Genomic DNA, 24,725 nt, shown 5'->3' with positions numbered 1-24,725 from the left:
GATCACAGACGTCAAGAACAAAAGTTTGACAATAAATAGTATGCATGCGCGTGTGCGTCAAATACATGGTATGTAGTGTGTGTAATGTTTTCTTTATTGATTTAATGTATCTTTTATGCATTATTTAAAAAAAATATTATCATTGTGCACTTCTTCTCTATATTCTCTAAAGTATGGAAAATTTTATACTCCTCCGTCCGCGCAATTTTCGTAAAAAGGGATACAAAGTTTTTGCTTCACTTATTAATATATAGATTAAATTATTTCTGACATTTCAAAAACTTTACAGTATTCGCGGTCACGGTAAAGTCGCGTCACTCTATGCTCATTGTCTCCGCAAAATTTAACGTTCGCTTCACAATCATGTTGACATTAAAGATAATTTAAATCAACGCCCGATTTTATGAGCATGTTTATTCGCCGTAATAAGGCGGTCCATATAAACGTTAATGTCATACGCGATGGCGGATATTAACATAAATTTATAAGAAACCATAAAATTATATTTGTGGCCTAAACTCGTAGCGAACTGTGTCGAGAGGAACGCATACACGCCTACGTGGTAACAGGGTGGACAGAGAAATCGTTTTGGTTTTTTTTTTTATATAAGGCCAATTATGCTCCGATCGTGAATGCCATATATTGACCGCAGAACCATACATTGAGTTTGTCGTGGCCAAAGGATAAGAGGCCCGGTGTAATCACACCGAGTGCCTATACCGGTGTTCAAATATCGCAGGCAGGTGCCAATTGTTTTAATGAAGTACGTACTTAACGCATGCTCACGAACGTCTTCCGGGATTTAAGGTATAACACTGGATAATAAAAATGAAACTCACATAAATTAAATTTGCGTAATTACTATATAATTAAGGCATAGATCGCAAGTCTGAAGGTGGCTTGTGGGATTCACATTGTGATGTCTATGGGTTTTGATAACGGCTTAACATCTGGTGGGCTGTCAGCTCATTCAACATACACGCACTACACAAGAAATAACTAGAAACTATCATCTAAGCGATATGATACCAGACGGCTATCTATGTAGATTTCATACATAAACGTTAGATATATTAATAATTATTCCTATAACTTCAGTATAACAATCTAGCTGTAGTTAATTAATATATTATAATTAATTAAGTAAGTCGTGTTTATAAAATGAAATTGCTAATTTTCATTCGAATCTACAGGTACGTCATTTCAATAAACCACGTTGCGGGTGTTATTGAAATGTGGGCAATTTGAAAAAAAACCGCATTATTTTTTACACAATTGCCCAAAAGAGGAGTGTAATAATTTTTAGTACTAATGTTATATGAGCTTCTTTATTTCGTGTTAACTTTTAAACGCCTGAACAGGTTGTGATGTGTAAGGTATCGATGGAATACTTACACCATTAGGGATGCAATTGGCCCACGGAAAAATTAAATTATGGCAGTATGGAGATCCATTTTTTTCACACAATACTAAATTATCAAATTCCAATTAGCCGCGCTACTGACCAAGACTTAAATTACGAGAATTCCCTTCGACGGAAATCTTTCCTTTACCGTATAATAATTTTTGATTAACAAATATAAACCTTAATGAGTTATCATGTTGATTATTAAGCAAGGGGTTAATTAACATATATACATATATCGCATATAATTAGGATTAAGATGTCGTTAATCAAATTCAAATATTAACTGTACTTTTGAAATGTTCAATTTAATGTGTTTTTCACCTACTTTTATTTGAGTTTTATTAAGTTAATCATGTTTTTATGAATTTCTTTATGAATACGACCTCCATTTTAGTGGCTTACCCGTGAACATCTTTTAAGAATGTATGTCATCAATTTAATGACGCTACTCTCCTAAACATAATCTTGTATATATATGTATATATAACTTGACTTGACGATGTTTTATTCTTGTCCTTCGAACCAGCCTTTAATTGAGTAAGATTGAATAACGAGAAAAACAAATATGTCTGATGTAAAAAATATTGGTTGTAATTTTGCCATATACAAAATGGTTCTATGTCTATAATATTCATTGTTTTATTATATACCATATAAATATGTACAGATTTACTCACATTCACCAGTTCAATGAAGTCTTTTTTATAATTAATGCGTAGGATCCCTTTGAATGTGTCGTGTGGTTTGTTTATTATTCATGGCTCTGTAATTTATGTGTGTTATTTGTTGTTATCTATGGTTATTTACTGTGCCTAAATGTGTGGATAAAGCTCATGTTTCCTTATTTGACGATCATCATCATCATCATTTCAGCCTATCGCCGTCCACTGCTGAACATAGGCCTCTCCAATAGATTTCCAGTGCGACCGGTTCATTGCCACCTGCATCCAATAATCCAGAATTTAAATATGGTAGTCAATGATTTGTCTATAACAATAATACTGTCCATGTCTCTGGGTGACCTAGATCATCACGCATCCCGCATTTCAGTCTACTTTAATCGGAAATAAATAAAATAAACAAATCTTAACTGATTTGCTTAGATTTTTTAAAACGGCCGATATTAGTAATATTAGGTTGCGCTGCGACATTTCTCTCGGACCATAGCAAGCACTAGGATTCGACGCGCTGTAATGTCGCACTCATAATGGGAACAATACTAAACGAGTTAACGCATTTCGCTACTGTTATAACATTGAATACAGGGTGTGAACAGACCTAAACCAGAATCTGATTTTTTTATTACTTAGATGGATGGACGAGTTCACAGCCCACCTGGTGTTAGGTGGTTACTGAAGCCCATAGACATCTACAACGTAAATATGCCGTTACGAATAGTTAATTTGGCATAACGCTAAATTTTACCCGCGACTTTATTTACGTAGAAAGTGAAAATATTTTTGAATAATACAATGTTTAGGGAATATTTAAGGTACCAAGTGCAATATATAGCCTATATATAGCCTTCTTCAATAAATGGGCTATCTAACACTGAAATAATTTTCCAAATCGGATCAGTAGCTCCTGAGATTAGCGCGTTGAAACAAACAAACTCTTCAGCTTTATAATTTTAGTATAGATAAAAATCTTCCGGGAGCCTTTTAAGCGACTTTCAGATTACTTATTTATAGGGCAATTTAAATGTGAATCCGTGAACTATTATAAAACTTAGCTGTAACAGTTTTGAAGTTAAACAAAAAAAAAACCTGTAGCTCTTTAAAAAGTCACAATTATTTCTGGTCCTTTACCGCAGCCAGTCATTGAACTCCTTACGTAATTCGACATTTCACTGTTTCGACTCTGTTACAGTTCAAAAAGAACGACATCTGAAAATAATTTTTTTATCGCGGGACATTAGTTTGATTACATTGTTTTTATGCTTCATCCGCTGTTGCGATTACATGCAAAACAAATCGGAGATACGTAACAGTCCGATGACTCTGGTGACGGAGAATTTAAAGGTAACTTTTGATTGGTTAAGACGCGAATTAAGGTAAGTAATTAAGCACCGCCACCCTGCCTATTTCTGCCGTGAAGCAGTAATGCGTTTCGGTTTAAAGAGTAGAGCAGCCGTCGTAACTATACTGAGACCTTAAAACCCATATTTCAAAGGTGGGTGGCGGCATTTACGTTGTAGATATCTATGGGCTCCGGTAACCAGTTAACACCAGGTGGGATTTGAGCTCGTCCACCCACCTCATCAACAGCCCACAGTCGTCCACTGCTGGACATAGGCCTCTCCCAATCCACACCACTGAGCCCGGTCTACGGCTCTCCTCATTCACTTCTTGCCGGCCACCGTTCGGAGGTCATCGCACCACCTAGCCACGTCCACCCACCTAAGCAATAAAAAAAAATATTTCAACTGCTGTCACAGAAAGTTTCTCCTGTGTTACGGGTGTCAGAAAAAAAACGTACGAGACAACAGCAGATGCAGCTATAACTCGCGTATCGAACCTGGACTAAGTGGTACAGCAATCGCAGTCTACTAGCCAAGAAGCTTTTAAAAATATATATTTACTTCGATAGACATATATAAATTGATTTTGAGGATCGCGGCATGCGCATTAAAATGTTATTGGTCTCCGCCAACCACTTAACATCACGTAGGTTCCAAGTTGATTCTTCCATCTATGCAGTAAAACTAAAGTAGTAAAAAGACACTAAAGACATGATCGAAAACCCCAAACCTGGCGATCAAAAAGTAATCAGTGTAAAACGATCGAGACAATTCATTTCCATATACATAAAAACGATATAACTAGTATGCGTATGTATTGACAATGTTTTAATGTTCTTATTTTTCAACAGGCAAGCAGGAAGATATCGAAATGCGGCTACCTTTTCGTCGCGCCTGGCTGGGACTTCTCCAATCCCCTCTACAGAACAAAGGTAAGACAAGATCCAACCTTCATAGGCTTTTATTAATAACGGGGGGAAAAGATAAATTGTCTAACATCCTTTTTAAACAACTATATAGGAAGTTGTCAATTGAGTCAGTTGTCAGTTGATGTTACAGTCCTCTTGAACGAAACCCTTAGTCTATAAAGGATGAATGGTGCAACCATCAGAGTCAAAATATAATAACTAATACTAATAATGATAATAATGTAATAATAACATGTTAACAAATCACGCACGGACATCTGGCCCCAATTTAGGATTCCTTGTGTTATGCTAGAGACTGGTAAACATACATATATATTTTTAAATACATGTAGGTGTGGGTCTAAATGAAATACTCTTTTCTAGGGTTTCACAATACTTTTTATTTAATTCTTAGAGAGCACTTTGAACACGTCTTACTCCTAATGGCGGCGTCGTGCGAGAGAGCGAACTAGAGCTACATCCGTCCCTTTCACACATCATGCGTTCAGAATCTTTCACTCGTTCAGAAATGTTTTACAATAATTAGAAATGTTAGTAATAATTAAATCCTACAACTCGGCCTTCCTGCACATCAGTCTGGCCTCAGACTGAAAGTACTGAGATAATAAAATAGTTCTTATGAATTAAAAATAAAAATAACAAAAATAAAATCTCTAACTTTACCTTAATTTACCTAATACTACTACTATGCAAATTTTTTTTTCTAAACATTTTTACACAATAATAACGCTACAAAAATATTTTTAGTTAAACCTTATACTACCTATTACAAACAATCATGCTATAACTCTGCACACAGCTAATAAAAACAAATAGTAATTACTCTTACTTAGTACATAACACAACAAAAACAGTAGGTTTAAACTATCAGTTTAGAGGCAAACAAGTTACAATGACAGAGAACAGCAATGCATGATAATTATTCACAGTTACTTATTCAATAACAAAATGAGCAATGTAAATACTAGATCAACCTAAAATAAACAAACAGTGTAGTGTTACAATGCACCTAAACACTCAGACCAGAGTTAGATTGAGTCAAGGCCACCTCTTCATGAAATCTAATGCTGATGTAGTTCGTACTGGCCCATCTTTGCTTCTGTCTATTTTTTCGACCTCATATCGACCTTTCCCCATTTCCCTAGTGATGCGATATGGTCCATAAAATTTAGGTTTCAATTTTAGGGCGTTCCCAAATTGTGTCCTTTGAATAGCTACAAGATCTCCAACCTTGTACATTTCTCCTACTTTACGTCGTTTATTATAAGTCTTTCTATTCTCCTCTTGCATTCTTAAAATTTGAGCTTTGGCTTCTCTTCGTGCTTCTTCTCTCCTATTCATAAATTGCAATCTATTTTCTTCTTCTAAATATTCTAAAATTGATAAATCTTCTTTCAGTTTAAGTTTCACTCCTGTTAACAGTTCGAATGGCGTAGTACAGATTGCCCGCTGGTATGTGCTGTTTATCACTTGTTGTAGTTTGCTTGTATATTTGTACCAGTGACCAGGTTCTTCAATACACATCTTTGTCAACGCAGAAATAATAATACTGTTCATGCGTTCTACTTGGCCATTTCCACGAGGTATTCCAGTAGTGATTGTAACATGTTCGATGTCTTCTTCTTCACAATATTCTCGGAACTCACTGCCTGTGAATGCTGTACCTCGGTCAGTGATAATCCTCCGTGGGTTGCCAAAATCCTTTTGATGTAATCTCAATTTTTCCACAGTTTCTTTTGCTGTTACAGTCTTGACTGGATAAATCCACACAAACTTTGTAAATCCATCAATTATAGTAAGTATGTAGTTATACATTTTCTTAGTTGCATCTAAGGGTCCTAGGTGATCACAGTGAAGAGTATCCAGTGGTAATTCTCCTTTTTCTATGGGATTTAACAAACCTTCCTTCTTTCCAGACTTCCTGCTTGCTAATAGACATGGTACACATGTAGAAATTACTTTTTCAATTTTGCTATCTAATTTAGTAATAAAGTAATCTTTCTCTATAATATCCCTTATCTTCTTTTTACCAAAGTGTCCTGTACAATGTGCTTTCTTAATAATTTCCATATCCAGTATCTTAGGTAACACCAACTTCTTTTCTATACCCTTGTAAATAACTCCATTCTCAAGGAAATAATCTTCATACTCATTTTCTTCTAAGATTTTTCTGATAACCTTCAAACTTTCGTCATCTGCTTGAGCCTTCTTCACTCTTGCATGTAACTCGACATCAACAAAAAGTATGTTTCTGCTCAATGCATCAACATGCTGCTTAACTAACTGTTCTTCAGTGATGGCTAGTCGTCTTGGTCTTTGTGAAACTGGTACATCATCCTTCAACACAATCTTCAGCCTGATAGGTGCATCTTTAGTCTTCAAAGGTGTGTAACTGTCAATAATTTCCCTCACCGCTGTACACCGGTCATCGCTACTGGAAGATAGACAGATAGCATTTTGATACGATATGTCATAACAAGTAGGCCTGACCTCAACCAAACCCCTGTCAATAACTGTGATAGTATTTACTAAAAATTGTTGACCCAGTATTACATCATATGGTATTCCACCTGTAGGTACAATATACAAATTAATACTATATCTGTGACTGTCAATAGTTAAATCTGTGTCGAACTTACCAATCGAATATACTTTAGAGCTTCCTAACCCAGTAAGCAACATTTTTTCTGGTATGTACTCGCATTTTAGTTTTGTAAACAAATCAAAAGTTATTAAATTTAAGTCGCTACCTGTGTCAATTAAACAATTAGTCACATAGTTACCAACTTTTACTGATTTTACACTCATGTTTATAGAATCACGTTTGTTTACATTTAATAAATTTGACGAAACAATATGATTTAGTTGTTGACAACTAAAATTTGGCATATCACTCACTTGCTCTTTTAAATCGCATTGCTCACGTTCGTATAGTTCGTTCTCGTTCTTCTCGTCGTCCTCCTGCTGTCGAACAAACATAGATCGCCGATCTTGTTCATCACCTCCTCCATAATAATTATTTGATGCTTTTTTAGCTTCCATACCTTGTGATGCGCGGCACTCCGTACCCTTGTGCCCGAACCCGTTGCACTTGAAGCATTTGATACCTCTGCGGCAGGAACTAGATAGGTGCCCTCTTTCACCACAATTGTAACATCGATGAATCTGCCTAGGCATTACCGCCGTGTCTCGCTGACCTCGTCTCATGGTATCAACACTTTTTTTGGACTTCTCTTTGAAACTTTCATATAATACTAATTTCTCCTTGAGCACAGAATACGACGTTACCCCGTAGAGTAACAACTTGTTAGATTCATAGTCAGATATTCCGTCGATTATATACTGAATCGCGACGTAATCCGGAAACTTAGCTCTTTTTCCGAGTTCTTTCATTACGAGCATATATTGATAAAACGACTCATTGGGTTGTTTTTTCCGTCTGCTCATTGTCTCATGCATTTGTTTACTGTTTATCACCTCAGGGAATTCCTTCATCAAAGCCACTTTTAGTTCTTCGTAACTTCTGAAAGTTTTTTCGCTTTTTAGCCATAATTCTGCTGTTCCAGCTAAACATCGTCGCGCTATAATGAGTTTCTGCTGCTGGCTCCACCCAAATATATCGGCATTATCGTCGAGATCTTGTGTCCACTTCGCAGAAGAGTACGTGATGTCATCACCCGTGAACTTTGGCACAGCGTCCATCGTGTAAAATAAATTCTTGCTATCGTCGTTTTTGCTCTCCGCCATCGTGCAGAATCGTCGTATATCGTCGTATAAATGCGTCTTTCGTCTTTGAAAAATGTAACCGGCGGCGTGGCGTCGGCGCAGGTTAAGTATGGCGGCCGCGGCGTTGTTCACACCACGCGACAGCTTCGTAAAATATGCGTAGATACGTTAAATCATTTAGACCCTGATATTCCTGAGTATCCCGGACGAGAAATTGTAGGTGTGGGTCTAAATGAAATACTCTTTTCTAGGGTTTCACAATACTTTTTATTTAATTCTTAGAGAGCACTTTGAACACGTCTTACTCCTAATGGCGGCGTCGTGCGAGAGAGCGAACTAGAGCTACATCCGTCCCTTTCACACATCATGCGTTCAGAATCTTTCACTCGTTCAGAAATGTTTTACAATAATTAGAAATGTTAGTAATAATTAAATCCTACATACATATATACTTATATCTATCTTCCTCCTCCTTGCGTCGTATTCCTCATTGCTGAGGGTCGTGACCAGCCTTTTGTATCACCTTCGCACGCACGATTTTTCTCCATTCATTCTTGTCTCTGGCGGTGTGGAGGGCGTTGTGAAACGTGGAATCAAGAGCGGTGCGGATCTGGTCGGACCAACGTATTGGGCTGCGCCCCCGAGGTCTTTTCCCATCTACCTTACCAGTCACGATGAGCCTCTCGAGATTGCTACCATCCTTCCGTGCGATGTGACCAAAGTATTCAAGGACTCTGCGAAGACACTCGGATGACAGCCGCGAGGAGATATCTATCTTAATCTATTCTAATATATAAATCTACAGTGGTTGCATCCGATTGACTTGAAACTTGGTGTCCATGTAGAAAATACATGTACTTAATGGATAGGTTATTATTTATATGAGTGTTGGACTTCCTAATTATAATGACAATAAATAATAATGTTAATTTTAAATGCGCAGCGAAGCGGGCGAGTTTTTAGATAATAAACACCCAGACAAAGATCAAACAAACCTCACACATTTTTCATCACGCTATGCTTGCCCGATGTGGGAATCGAACCCACGATCCTAGGCGTGCAAGAGTCAGGGCCGCTAATTACTGCACCACCAAGACAGAGCGAGATTAAATTCTCTACTCTTGCCACTAGAACGCATGTCCGGATCGTCGCAGAAGTAGGCACGTTGCTAGTAAAATACACATTAAGTATTATTAAAACGTTCGCATATCGGGCACACACATATACGAACAGACCAAGCTAATTTACGAGTGTTAAAAAGCCATTCGGGTCTTGTCTGTAAAGCCAATATTTTGGCTGTCATAATATCTTAAAATATTAATGATTGTTTTTGACGTTTTGCGTCATCAGTTATCTCCGTACCTCAGGGGTCCCGATTATGAGATGAAATATTTTATGCAATAAATACCGAAGCATCGCAACGTATAAATTTATTGATAGCATCGATTTTGCATAAAGACATGCGTATCTGCACTGAACGAAAAAATTGTAAATGACAATTCCGGATATTGAAATTATGCATGGGTGTTACTATTTTTGCCTAATTCTACGCGAAGCAGTCATGCGTTCTGGTTTGGAAGGTGGGACAGCTGTAATAGAACTCAATTGAGACTTCGAACTTATGTCTTATGATGAATAGGGCCGTACTCATTGTCACGCATATTGGCTCCGAGAACACTAGGTAAGCTATAGAACTCGCTCAACCTTTAAGTAAATATTAATATAAATTCATTTTAGAAGTTTGTTTCGCATTAAGATTTACTGCAAGCAATGGTTACGTACCGTTTATTATAAAATGTCTTTCGTTGTTTTCTCGACACTATTTTGTAGAGACAACCAGTGTTAAAAGTGGACCAGTAAAGAGAGAGACCGCGATGCTCCTACGCTATGCCACGAACCCAGTTGCAACAACAATGGCTATACCGAATTTCATAATATGTATATTTTAAAATGCCGCATACACGTTCCGAAAATACTTCAATGCACAAGTTATGCGAAGGTTCACAAAGGTGATAATAAATACAAAGTTTCGCCGAAACCAGATTAGGGTCTAATGTGCTTGTTCCTTTTTTAAGGATTCAGTGTCTCGTCCTTGAGACGCCCTTTATAAATAATTAAATTAAAAGGACGATGCATTAATGAAAATGAAAATGAAATCATTACGCGATAGATAAGGTGATTTGAATTAGTACTTTTTAGGATGTTTGCGGAATTTGGCGATTCTGGGGGGTTGATTGCTATCCAGCGTTGGTTTTTGTCCACTCTATAAATACCAGTCTGTTTAAATTTGACTGACTTCAGAATCGAAGGAGCTACTCCATTCCAACTTTTGGGCTTTTTTAATTTTCGGCCATCACTAATCTAATTATGTTCTCAAGTACTACTTGCTGTATTTTTTTATTATATTATGTATTATTTATTATGTTATTATAAATATTGACGAAATGAATATGGGAAAACGAATAAAAAGTTATATTTTTATCTTTTGGTAATCGAAATTTTAGTGTCAACGTTTGTGTAATAATAAAATCTTCTTTGATTTGCAATCATAGAACCAAAAACGAATGTAGCAAAATAAAAACTAAGAGAAGAAATAGAAAAGTCCCTCTCCGTTCAAATGGAGATATAACCGGAAAAACAAAAATTAAAGAAAAATATTACTGGGTGTTAGGAGACCGCTTCCGAAAACGAAGACAGACGATAGTACTAATGACACCTTTGATGAGGGGACGGAAAAAAATCGATCCTGATTTAAAAAAAAAACATATTTTAAAAATGTTTTATTATCATTATTTACGCTCCATCATGTTAGTGCAGCTAAGTGAATCGATAGTTTCATAAAAAATACATTACTTTACTAAAAAAAACCACCATCATAATCATTATCCTGCCCTTCTCCCAGTCACCTGGGGTCGGCGCAACATGTTTTCTCCTTCCATACTCTTCTATCATATACCATTTCTTCGCTCACTCCCCTCTTACCCATATCGTCTTTCACGCAATCCCTCCATTTCTTCTTAGTTCTATCTTTTCCTCTATATCCTTCCATGTTCATAGATAACATTCTCTTACCAACCATATTTTCATTTCGTCTCATCACACATGTCCATACCATCCCAAACGCGCGCTTCTCAGATTCTCTGTCACAGGAGCCACTTTCAGACTTCCTCTAACATATTCATTCCGTATTAAAAATCAAATCATAGTAAAAAAACCAGCAATGAAACACAAAATCAAAAACAGCTGATGCTCGGGTCAACGAACGCACGAGTGCAGCGTTTCTTTTACACGCGTGCCGGTGTGCAATGCAATGTCTGCATTGATCTTTTTTCTTTTTTTTTTCCTACCTAAGCTGATAGCCTTGAGAGGCTATATCAGTATCGCCTTAACTAGTAGGTGACCTCACGGGGCTCAAACCTGATGACGTTGCTAACACGAATCCTAGCAAGAGCCGTGCTTCGCAGAATCTACCACCGGATCGGAAACGCGACCCACTGAGAAGATCCGGCGAGAAACTCAGTGGGCTGTGTCTGAGGGTTATGCATTGATCTTAAAACTCGAACCACAAGTTTAAAAGTTTTAGTTTTAGTTTAGTTTCGTGGAGTGGCTAATTTAGTGTGTGCTTTTTATGAATTTGTACAGCACACCTCGTTTGTTTTATTGCTACCTTTCTTTTAAAATGTATTTATCTTATCGTAATTTATTTCTATTAATTTAAATAAGTCGTTTATTTTTCGGTATCATTCTCAAAAATTACCAAAAAAAGCAATCAGCATTATTGAATGCGCTTAAAAATGCTTCCAGGAATAATCATCATGAACGAAAATGAATTATTGTTTTTTATCCGTTCTCGGTTTCATTTTGAAAATATATATTTTTTTAATTGCCAAATCTAAATTCATAAGATTCAATCAACCTCCTGGAGTCGTCTTGGAACTGTCAAAATGTCAAGCGGGACAGTGATCAGATATTTATAAATAATTTTGGTATAAAATTTGAGGATGGAGTTCACTTAAAATTGAAAATGGCTCTTGTTGCTTTTTGTTTTTAGGGTTTCGTAGCCTAATGGAAAAAGCCGGTCCCGTTAATTCAGCGAAATATTGTTATTCAATTTATTATTAAACATTCATCCCATCTACAGAACCTTCTCTCTGGACGCAACTTAACCTTTTTAAAATGGTAAATTTTTATGATAAAAATGTTGTTGTTGTAGGTTTTTGCATTTCCAGAGAGATTTTCGATTTTGATTTTTTTTTAATTACATTATAATTATTCCAATAATCTATGGAAAAATAGGCATAAAAAAAGAAATAAAAAGGTCAGTCAACCGTTTTACTAGGTTTAATGTATCAATAGTATTTCCGTCAGGTCTCGTGATTCATTCTCATAATTAAAATTACTTTTACGGTTTAATCTTACTTCTAATAAATAATAAATTATTTTCGTGTATTATTTTCTAAGTTTCGAAAATAGTCTCCACGGTCGCGGATACCTTAATTGTTACTTGTCGACATTTAAATACTGTGCTAATTACCGTCAAATACTCCATTTTAAAAAATCTTAAAAATCTTAAACCTTGCAAATAGTTTTAATGTAAAAACTTTAAAACTGTAAACACACGTAAAAATGAATACCGAAAATGAATCTAAGTGATACTGATACTGGATCAGTGATTGTGTCGAATTCGACCACCGGGCGGAAACAATTCGAACAAAATTAAATACTGAAATATTATAATGTATTTTTTCTAATTAAATACGTACTTAACAAATGTTCACGATTGACTTCCACGTCTTGTTAGCTTCTTCAAAAATCAAACCCGCAAAATTATAATTTGCGTAATTACTGGTGGTAGGACCTCTGTACCTAAGTCTGAACGGGTCCGCACCACCCTGGCCATTTCTGCTGTGAAACGGTAATGCGTTTCGGTTTGAAAGGTGGGGCAGCCGTTGTAACTATACTGAGACCTTAGAACTTATATCTCAAGGTGGGTGGCGCATTTACGTTGCAGATGTCTATTGGCTCCAGTAACCACTTAACACCAGGTGGGCTGTGAGCTCGTCTACCAACCTAAGCAATAAAAAAATAAAAACAAAGTAAAGTGAAGGTGTAAAATGAATTTTAAACTACGTCTTCCTGGGTTATTGTAATTGCACAATGTGTTTTACGTTTAATAACGCATTTCCGCGGGAAATACTTATAGGCGACGTTGATTGAGGCTTGTGTTGAACGACTGTGGGATTTTAAATAACCAGTTCATTCATTCATTCTCTTGCGAATAATATCGAAATTTAGTTCCAGATGAATATAATTATACTACAAAATTATATTGCAGTTACATGCGTGGAGAGTGGTTATTTTTTTGTTTGCTTTAGAGCACTTTATTTGATCATTACAATTTGATCTTACTATCAAAATATTCACGTTTATGTGTTTTTTTACGCTCTTTCTGAAAAGGGTGTGGGACTTTGACTCTAATAATAATATGTGTACAAAGTATATTTAAATAGAAAAATAATTGAAGTATCTTATTTAGTGCAGAGCGATGCGTTCGAAGGATGAGCATATGGCGTTTTTAATCACTTGAAGGTTTTGGTGGTAATATGCTATTTTTTGTATAATATCACCGCCTAATATCTACTCATGGGAGGAATGATTCTCCATCTTCTCTTTACCATCGCAGCTCCCACTACCGGAGCAGATTTCATCCTTACTATATAAAATCGCGTTCATTTACAGTGTTACCAGATATCGTTTCTGTTACGCACCATCCGGATCGAAATTAATTCCTCTCCTCGGTGTTGCCCGAGCGCTATGACATATTCTTCTTCAAACGAGGTTTGCAGGGAGTCCTCGGCGGCAGTCAACGATTTGGTTGTGCCAAGGGCATTGCCGGCATCCTTGAGTGACATTAACCACCATCAGATTAGTCGCATGCTCTTCTACCTACAAAGCCTAAAAAACCTTGGCAAGGTGCCTCTTCAGAAAATTAACAGAAATTAATTATTATTATATATAAATGTATTTAAAGGTTACTTCACTAATATATTATACTTAGTTTTATTGGTACTAAGCTTTCTATAGACTATAATTCAAATCTATTAAAAGTACAGACTGCAATAAAAGTCCTTAAAAATCATTGAACATAAATATTGAATACAAAAACATTCTGTAATCGAGCGCGCTACACACGGACCGCGTCATAGTCTAATAATTGTTCACGCGTCGCGAGCATGTCAGGCGGTATCGCGTGTCCGCGTGTTTTCTAATGTTACTTTGCTTGGGACGCTATTTCACAAACGATTCTGGATCAGCCACGTGTGAAAGACGGTGTTGGCTGATGCGGTGCCTGTGTGTAACTAATTATGATGGTGTAAAAATATTAGTGATTTTTTTTTTACCTTGATTCTAGAGTTTAATCCTCAATGCTATTAACGATGTCAATAGAATACAAACAGGAATCTACCACATAAACTTTTAGGGAATATAATCGTGTAATTCTTTAATAAGTCAACATAAAATTTTAATTAATTATGTATTGTTTTTAATCATTAAGGGTTATAACAACTTTTTTATTATCAACTTTTAAAATATTTGTCCTGTTCTTAATTAAATCCCGGTGCATTTTTAGTCTTGCAAAATTTTCCATTTGAAGTCTCCCATTCAATGAGCTTTAAAATATTTTCTTCTTAAAATCCTTTAACATTCCAAATATCCAGGTCTTCCGACTAACTGTGTGTGTGTGTTTCTATTTGTAGCGTGACTTGCAAATTGTCAGCATTTATTGTTTTTGATTCAATTGTAGACAAAGTCGTGACTGATTAATTACAAAAGAAACACAAAACTTAATTTAATTAGATACTTTGAACATGAATTATTATCATAGTATCATAGTACACTACTGTTGTGAAAATAACTTTTGTTCAAAACAATGTTAGTTTTGCCAAATAAAAGAAATCAGTTAGATACAGTACTTAACAACCTCGCATCATAAATTAAATGATATACTCAATAAAATGAACCTAGTCAAAATTCACCAACAAAATTTTTAAATGTGTAATAAAACCAATTTATTGTAAAAGGCCGTCATGAATCAACATCAAACCGCATCCAAGGTACACAAAAGCTCCGCGCTAACCGTGCGTGCAGCGTTCGCTATGCGGAAGCTTTTGAGGTACATACTCTGAGATCTTGCTATATAATTTTCTCCTTGAAAACATCGTGTTAAATTAATTTAAGAAAACTAACAGTACTTTGTGTTTAAAGTATAGTGTGCATAAAGGAGGAGCTCTAACCGTTAAAGCTATCAAGATGTTTGTGTAGTTTTTTGCAAATTATTTTCTAACACTTAAACAATTAAATATTAATCTAAGCAAAGCTTACTTGGAAAGCCAAATTGAAAATCGCTGACCTTTTTTTTTATTGCTTAGATGGGTGGACGAGCTCACAGCCCACCTTGTGTTAAGTGGATACTGGAGCCCATAGACATTTACAACGTAAATGCGCCACCCGCCTTGAGATATAAGTTCTAAGGTCTCAATATAGTTACAACGGCTGCCCCACCCTTCAAACCGAAACGCATTACTGCTTCACGGCAGAAATAGGCGGGGTGGTGGTACCTTCCCGTGCGGACTCACAAGAGGCTCTACCACCAGTAAAAAAAAAAGACCTAAAAAGTAAATAAAAATAATAGCCGATTATTATGCTTTTATCATACAGTCGAGTTGTAAATAAACAAATATAAGTTAGTGGAGCTGTCTACTCCCTAGATCACCAGGAAGTGGTCTCAGAACCGCGCAGTCTTTCCCAGAATCACCGGGTCACCATTATTCCTGGTCCGAGACCGGTAGCAATGAACGGGCTACAATGCTAATAAGTTTTTTACGTCGGCCAGATGCAGTCTGACGGGTTAGCGATGGATCCTATTATGGCAACAACTAGGAAGTGGTTGATGCACCCTCAATTACCACAAAGAAATGGAGTACAGGCGTTATAAAGCGTACTTACGGAGTATACGTTTGGTCAGCGGTTAAACATTAAGAAATATTCTTAATGTTTAACCGCTGACCAAACTTAACGTACGTAAAACGTAAACTTTGAAATTTACACGCAGATTTTCGGAATTGAATATTTTTTTGGCAAACACAAATCGATGATTATCAGCCGTAAAGCATAGTTTACTATGTAATAAAGTTTTTTTTAAAACTAAAACTTTAAAACTAAAGTTTTTTGGTAGGTGATCTTATTAATATGATTTCGTTTAGATGACTTGACATTATGATATTTTGATACTCGTTTTCAAAGGTCCTGCTGTAGATTTTAGCATCATTTGAAATACGTAGCTTTTATAAAGTATAAAAAACGTATTAAGCGTATAAAAAAGATCAAATAGTGACATTTAATTTGATTTTTGTTTTGTTTTTTTTTCTTATTTTTTTTATACTAGTTTATACCATATTCTAAGACTGTACACACGTACCTAGCCTTCATTCCCGCAAAGAACCAAACAGCAACGGGGGTGACTGAAAATCAGCGCTGTTCGATTTATCGACTTTGAACAGCAATAGCTGAGCCACCTCCTGCCACCTCCTTTTGCCTCTTTCTCTTTTTTTTCTTTTCTTTTATTTGTATTTTATTTTATTTTATTTTAATTGATGTGTGATGAAAGGCAATAAATGATTTTATTATTATATTATTATTATTACATAACCAAATCTCTGACCTCAAATGCACCGCCTAAATTTATTTACTATCGAGTGTTATTGTTGTAAATTGTTCCGGTACGTGTGTATCAATCGCTTCGTCGACACATAACACTAAATCGGCGGTGGAGTCGCGTGCTGAACACGCCCCGGCTAATTGGTGTCGTCGACGCCGCCGGAATGCTGTGCTGCGGTCTATCCTCTGCAGCTTCATAATGGGATTCGAAGTTTCCTGTAGCTTTATTCTATGTTTTAACTTTTTGCACATCTATATCTCTCTATATATAAAAATGAATTGCTGCTCGTTAGTCTCGCTAAAACTCGAGAACGGCTGGACCGATTTGGCTAATTTTGGTTTTGAATTATTTGTGGAAGTCCACAGAAGGTTTAAAAGGTAGATAAATATGAAAATACTCGGAATTAAATAAAAATAACAATTTTGTTTTCTCTTTGATGTGTCCCCCGTCGGACGGATTCCTTTTGTTTGTTTTAAGTTTATTTCATACAAAAGTATTTATCGATTGAGTCACTACGAAGTCTGCCGGGTCAGCTAGTGAGTAATAAAGTTCACTGATTACACAGAAACAAAGTTTTTTTTAAGTCTATTTGATTTCATCCTATTAATAAATAGGAAAGTAAGGATTCCTATTTTCTTTTTTGACAACTACTCTAGGAGCAGGCTAGGACAGGTTGAGGGGGTCTATTACGATGTCTGAAAGGTCAAATTTCCTTTTTTGAAATAAAGTAGTTAATTTCATCAAACTCACTGATAAAAATCGCAACATAATAAATAGTCCGTCATTAGCATCCGTATGTCGCGACTTTAAGAAATTAACATTGACAATTTTTATGGATCTATCCGTTATTACCGTTTATTTTCTGTCTATTTTTGTTGAAAAAATGGATTTACAATTTTAATTCGCCGTAGAAATAACACATAAGAAAATAAATAGGATATTAATTCGGGGCCAATACCACAAAATGTGAGCAAAGGAAGTTCTTAATTAATACAAACTGTATTATTTAAGTAAAATTACATAAGTTATGTGTGTATAATATAAAAAGTTAATGTCCACAGAAAGGTTACGAAATTCGACGCCGTGGGAATTTTTTCATGTGAATGATAAATAAAATTATAACGGATTGATTATTATGCATATGTGCAGGATAATATTTATTTAATAAAATTCTATTTTGTGTTGACAAAATTAAAATAGTGATAGCTTTATTTAATGGTAGGCAGCGCCTTGGCTCTGCCCCTGGCATTGCTGACGTCCACGAGCGACGGTGACCACTTACTGATGGTAAGTGATGGGCCGTATGCTCGTCTGTCTACAAAGGCAATAAAGAAAAAGGTTTTTTTTTCGTGAAACGAGTGAAATGTTTTTTGACGATACCACAACATGTTGTTTATTTTGGTATGTATGTGTTTGTTGAGCATTAACAAACAATTAAAACATCCGTAATGGAACTCGAAGTAGGACAAAGCTGCACCGAAGAGCTTAATAAAAACGTCAAAAAATTAAAAATTATAAAAAAAAAGAAGTGTGGAGAAATGTTGTGAAAATCGTGAAACTATCGAATTTCTAATAAAATTAACGGTACAATTGTTGATATTTCAAGATTTTTTCAGTAATCACCAATACAAACTCGTTTCGTTTTCGGCTTGTTGTTGTTGTTTGTTGTAGTCCTACGGTAACCAGTGGTTCATAGGACTCTCACAAGTTGTCTCCACTTGACACGGCTTACAATATTAAAACAAAAAGTAAATAGTTGATAATTTTACTTCGTGCCGTGGCCGCTGGAAATTACATACCCGATCCTGTGGACCGAATGGTAAACAGTCGACGTCGTCCTAAACACGTCATTACGGATCCTCCCGATCCATTAACGGTGCTTTTAGGTATCTCAAGCACCGTTATAACCCAAAAAAAAAAAAAAAAAATATCTCAAGCACCGGTCACCGTCTTCGCCGAAACCGAATGGATCTTACAGATTATAGGACGTATTGTGAGTCCCTAACGTGAAGGGCCATCATCCTGTCATAATCTATCATAACCATCAACAGCCCACTGAGTTTCTCGCCGAATCTTCTCAATGGGTCGCGTTTCCGATCCGATGGTAGATTCTGCGAAGCACTGCCCTCGCTAGGGCCGGTGTTAGTAAGCTCACCTACACGTCAAGGCGAAGCTGAAATAGCCTCTCAAGGCTATCAGCATAGGTAGAGAAAAAAATTCACTTCAAATAATACAGAGGGTAGATTACAATTTCTTTGAATGTTTAAGTTACCGGCCACTTGTATTAAGTGGCGTCAATCACTCGATCTCAAAATTAAATAATCTAAATGATCCGCTATCGTTTATGTCAACGCGTCCGATACTTACGCTGAAGTGAGTTGGGAAGACGGTGCTCTTTGCAGATGGAAGTAAGGTAGTAAGGAAGATGCTTGCTTGTTTAATGAAATGGTATGGCAAAGTCGACGACGTCTTATTAAAATCTCAGTATACGTTTTTTTTTATTGCATTTGTATTCAGACGAGCGCACTTCCAATCTTAATGGTCACCGTCGCTTATAGACTTCGGTAATGCTAGAGTCAGCCGAGCCGTCTACAGCTTAGAACTAGTCAAACCTTGCTCAAAGAAGGTCATGTCATAGCTTTCAAGGAAAATCGTTGAGGGGATTTTATTCCAAAGCCTGCGTGCAAACGGTGTGTTTGATGATAAAAAGGAAATGACGGCATCATTAAAACAATTGCTTAGAGTGTGTCTCATGAAGCTTAATTGATTGATTGATTGAATTTTTTTTATTGCACAAATAAATTGTACAAACTTAACACCATGCAGGCATTCTCTTACGGCATCTTACTGAGTATACGGTACCAAACATAAAGAGCCGTGGTTCTACCATAGATACATATAGTTGGATGTATGAATCTTAGCAGAAGCTTCGCCTGAAAGAAGAAACCAAGTTATTCATTGAGCATTTCGAAAACTACTTTCATGCGGCGGCGTTCATGTGATACCGAGCCCACTGAGTTTCTCGCTGGCTCTTCTCAGTGGGTCGCGATTCCGTCAAATGGTGATAAATTCGGCGATGCACTGCTCTTACTTTGGCAAGTGTTAGCAAACTCTGAGGCTGACCCCCATCAGCTTGCTTATCAGACCGGTGAATTTTGTATAGCCCATTGAGACTACCAGCGATTAGGTGGGTAGATTCCTTTCAGTTTTTGTAAACCGATAGATACATCATCAAAATATACTATTAAAATTATCTTTATTGTGATTCAGAAATTTATATAAAACTCCATTGTGAATTAGCAAACTTTAATTATATAACCCCACAGCAGGCTTGTCGATAGCGGTTTTGATTAGCTTCTACAAACAAACTGCAAGCAAGGAAGTAGTTTATGTGCTTTAAAAATATAAACCTGTATGTCTATTATCATTCCTGTTAAAAGTCTGAAAGGTAATACTCGTAATCAAGATAGTGTAGATTTTTTATATAGACCAAGCATCTTAGGGATCAGCATTTTGAATTAAACAATTAATTATAAAGCATCATTTAGCGCCCGCGAAAAAGAAAAAAATCACTGTCACAATATCGTCTTTTCGCATTAAAAGTGTACAATTTCCAAAAATATTCGAAATTGAGTTAATATGCGGAATCATTTGGTATCACCAGTATTTTTCTTATAAATACTGTCAAAAGAGCGTAGTTTAGTTTAAGTTTTTTTTCTTTGCCTATATTTAGACTACTATAATAAAATTAATACATAATTTTATCTTCATTTAAAAGACAGATAATGTAACTGGTAAAAAATAAAAAATAAATGTTGCCATAATGATTAATATTAAAAATATCACATGTTAAACCTTTAAAACACTCCTGTAAAATTAATAGGTAAGTTTTAGCCCGCTGAGTTTCTCGCCGGATCTTCTCAGTGGGTCGCGATTCCGATCCGGTAGTAGATTCATTCGCGAAGCAATTGCTCTTGAGTTGTTAGGTCTCCTTCGGAGGCGCTCGGACAGTTGTTAGCAAATCCCACCCCTTCTGGCTGAGCCTTTGCTCGCCCACATGTCCTGGTGAAACTGGAAAGGCCTCCGGGCCACCAGTAATCTATAAATCATAAAAAAAGAAGGTAAGTTTTGAGATTGTACAGTTTTAATGCGAGAAGACGAATTATGTCAGCGCATTCGACACCCTAAATAATTCTGTTACACACGCGCTTCGTTCAACGGTTACACAACGGTTATGTGTAACAACGTGCTAACCGATCAGTAATTAGTGACCGGCTGGCAGTTTACATATCATTGAGACGTCACACGAGTTCCCGGGTTCGAGTACCGTTCGTTCAAACATTGTGTTTGCCTGTTAACGCTTGTTATTTATGAAGGCTTCAATTTAAAGGTTCTGTGCGTGGTGTTTGTAGAAGAAATGTTCGAATGAGGTACGCGTAAGTGGAGTTGTAAATTTGGTGAACTTGTTTTTGTCAAATAGTTTAATGTTTGATTTAGGCGCGTATTGAAGCTACTTGGAAACTTCTCAAATTTGATTTACTAAGATGATTGCCGTTAGTTTTTTTTATGTCAATTCAATAGATGTAAACTTCATTATAGCTTGGTAGTGAGTAAGATATAATTTTAAAATAACCACTGTTGTGAACCGTGGATTGCTTGACGTCCTTAACAAGTAAGATCGTGTAATACAGGCAAATGGAAGCAGGACGAAAATACATTGTGCATTTCGTAATTAAAAACCATCTCATTTCGTTCTCATTTCGAGAAACAAACCGAAATTATACCAATGAACGTACGTATAATAAACTTTTGTACGATCTAAATTTCATTTAACAATCGTTCCCCGAACGTAACCTAGTCTCGGTATGACTAAACTGACCCATTTAAAGTTTGATATACAATACGGAGTCATCAACGGGACTAACGCCGGCATTGTGTCAAGAATAGTTTGACATTTATGTTTGACATAACCCAGATAGAAGCGGACATGTTTTATTGTGCGTCAGGTTAACTATTTCAAGAAATTGTTTCGTTTTTCCAATGCTGTTCAAAGCATTAACATTATGTTGTGCTGCTTTATATAATCAAGAAATGGGGTTTCATTGCTTAGAAGCTCTTCATCGTTGATTATCAAGCAAGGGCGTTTCTGAATTTCATTGTTGCGATCTGTTCGTAGCTCCTATGAGCGAAGACGTTTTTTTTTATTGCTTAGATGGGTGGACGAGCCCACGGCCCACCTGGTGTTGAGTGGCTACCGGAGCCCATAGACATCTACAACGTAAATGCCGCCACCCACCTTGAGACATGAGTTTTAAGGTCTCAGTATAGTTACGACGGCTGCCCCACCCTTCAAGCCGAAACGCATTACTGCTTCACGGCACAAAAAGGCGGGGGCGAGGGCGAATAGAAATAGTTCGACGTGCAACCTAACCCATGCATCAGCCCGCTGAGTTTCTCACCGGATCTTCTCAGTGGGTCGCGATTCCGATCCGTTAGTAGATTCATTCGCGAAGCAGCTACTCTTGAGTTGTTAGGTGTCCTTCGGAAGCGCTCAGGCAGCTGTTAGCAAATCCCACCCCTCCTGGCTGAGTCTTTGCTCGCCCACCTGTCCTGGTGAAACTGGAAAGGCCTTCGGGTTATCAGTAAACATTCAAGCATAAAAAAGTTTAGCTCTTATTACGCAAAATGATAATTTATGCGGAATTGATTTTTATAAGCAGAGTAGCGGGCAGCGGATTGATACGAGAGCCCCCGGATCGGTTCACGTGGCACGCCTTAAGAGAGGCCTATGTTCAACAGTGAACTAAAATAGGCTGTTAATGAGATGAAGAATGAGATTTTTATTATAGTTCGCGATCCCTTCACCGAGAATTCGATTTGTACAATGAAATGTTAATAAATATTCAAATAAGTAGTTAAAAAAAATACAGAATTACTTGAATCACATCATATCACATCACATTATGCAGAATTTCAGTTTTCGTCTGAAACAATACGTGTCATAGGATTTTAACACTAAATTTGTCAATCATTTTAATTACAACTAGTGGTCGCCCGGTAGTCGAGTAGTAATTCGACTATAATTAATTGAAATTATAAGTTTGTACACTATTATGATTTAATTTTCAAAGACTATTCTATAATCACAAATTTTGCCAAGACTACACTATAGAAATATATTAATAAAGACAAACAATATTTAATCTATTCTCAATTTGACCACAGACGCCAAGAAGGACTTTTTTGGCGGGAACCCGAGGAGTGAAGTTGTGTGATTTGTTATGTTTGTCTATTTAGTGGTTCTTCAGGTTTAAATGTGTAATAATGGTGGTTTATTAACTGTTTAATATCTGTGAAAGTGCACAAATGTGGGAAAATGAAACAAAGCCGCAGGACGTATCTTCTCGGGAGCCTCCAAAAAGTCAACTGAAAAAATCTTAGTAAATGACCACCATTTTACTGAGATTATATTTCATCCCAAATCATCTCATTTCATTTCATTTAATTTCATCCCAGTTGATTAATGTCTCAAATTAATCATCTTCATTTAATTTCACTCCATAATATCATTTTTCATAAAAATATGAATATAAAGTTAAATAAGACATGACTTAAAGGTCTCAGTTACCAGCTCACAAAATCCCTAAAAAAAAAAAGACGTCAAGAACAAAAGTTTGACAATAAATAAATAGTATGCATGCGTGTGTGCGTCAAATACATGTTAGTGTGTGTAATGTTTTTTTTATTGATTTAATGTATTTTTAAGCATAATTTTAAATAATATTAAGTAAGTAAGTTAAATAATATTATTAACATTGTGCACTCCTTCTCTATACTCTCTATAAATGTGGGAAATTTCATACTCCTCCGTCCGCACTATTTTCGTAAAATGGGATACAAAGTTATTCCTTTACGTATTATTTTAATTACAATACCATATGATGAAAGTATTTCAATGAAAGTTAGGTAAACATAATAATGACACAGGAAAATATTCAATACAGCGGAAACATCTTGTAAAGCGTTAGCGGTTATTAGATAATGGTACGTAATTGCGCGTGATAATGAGGAAATGTGAAGAATGTTACTTTAACTTAGAGGTCGTTGAACCTCGTCTTGCTGGAGCATTTGCTGTGATTTATTTACGATGACATTTTGTCATGATGTGTATGTGTTTAGTTTTTTGCTGTTTATGTGTAAACAAGCTCAAGCATCGCCTGATTTTAAGTGGTTACCGGAGTTTATGTATCTGTACTGTACTGTAAAAACCTTAGAACTAATATCTCACGGTGTATGGCAGCATTTACATTGTAGATGTCTATGGGCTCCGGTAACCACTTAACACCAGGTGGGCCGTCAGCTCGTTCACTAATCTAGAATAGTTTAGAAAAGAGCAACTATACTGTAACTATACCGAGACCTTTGAACTTATATCTCAAGGTGGGTGGTGCATTTACGTTGTAGATGTCTATGGGCTCCAGTAACCATTTAACACCAGGTGGGCTGTGAGCTCATTCACCCATCTAAGCAAAAAAAAAAAGTTCTGTAAAGTATGCGCAGTAATTGCTACACACACACACGTAATATTTACAACCGGTACAAGTTTATGTAATAACATGGAAGAGTTGGGCCGTCAGAGTTATCAATTCGTTTCAATATAATATTTTTCCCTACCCATTCGCTGTTAGCCTAAGGGGCCATTCCAACTACGCACGAACACGTAGGTGAGCTCACGTGCCCAACCTGAGAGACTTGCTTACGCTAGCCTTAGTAAGAGCAGTGCTTCGCAGAATTTACCGCCAGATCGAAATCGTGACCCACAGAGAAGTTCCTGCGAGAAACTCATGACTGCGCCATAAAAGTAGAAATAATAAAAAGCTACCTGAGAGAATTTGCGGAACATAACACAAGCACTAGCCAGTT

The 24,725-nt window shown here is 36.4% G+C and overlaps 1 protein-coding gene across 4 annotated transcripts in view; it reads left to right on the top strand.

Annotated features, from left to right (window-relative positions):
* The window catches only part of LOC101735394 (protein outspread), a 318,072-nt gene that overhangs the window by 127,350 nt on the left and 165,997 nt on the right, over nt 1-24,725 (top strand). For all 4 annotated transcript variants that reach the window (XM_038013576.2, XM_038013577.2, XM_038013579.2 and 1 more), the window contains exon 3: nt 4,280-4,360. In XM_038013576.2, coding sequence (XP_037869504.1) covers nt 4,280-4,360 — 81 coding nt within the window. The remainder of the gene's footprint in view (nt 1-4,279; nt 4,361-24,725) is intronic.

The sequence above is a fragment of the Bombyx mori genome, chromosome 10 (genome assembly GCF_030269925.1).
Source record: "Bombyx mori chromosome 10, ASM3026992v2".
NCBI lineage: Eukaryota > Metazoa > Arthropoda > Insecta > Lepidoptera > Bombycidae > Bombyx > Bombyx mori.
The sequence above is the reverse complement of the archived record's forward strand: the minus strand, read 5'-3'. Positions and strand labels throughout refer to the sequence as shown.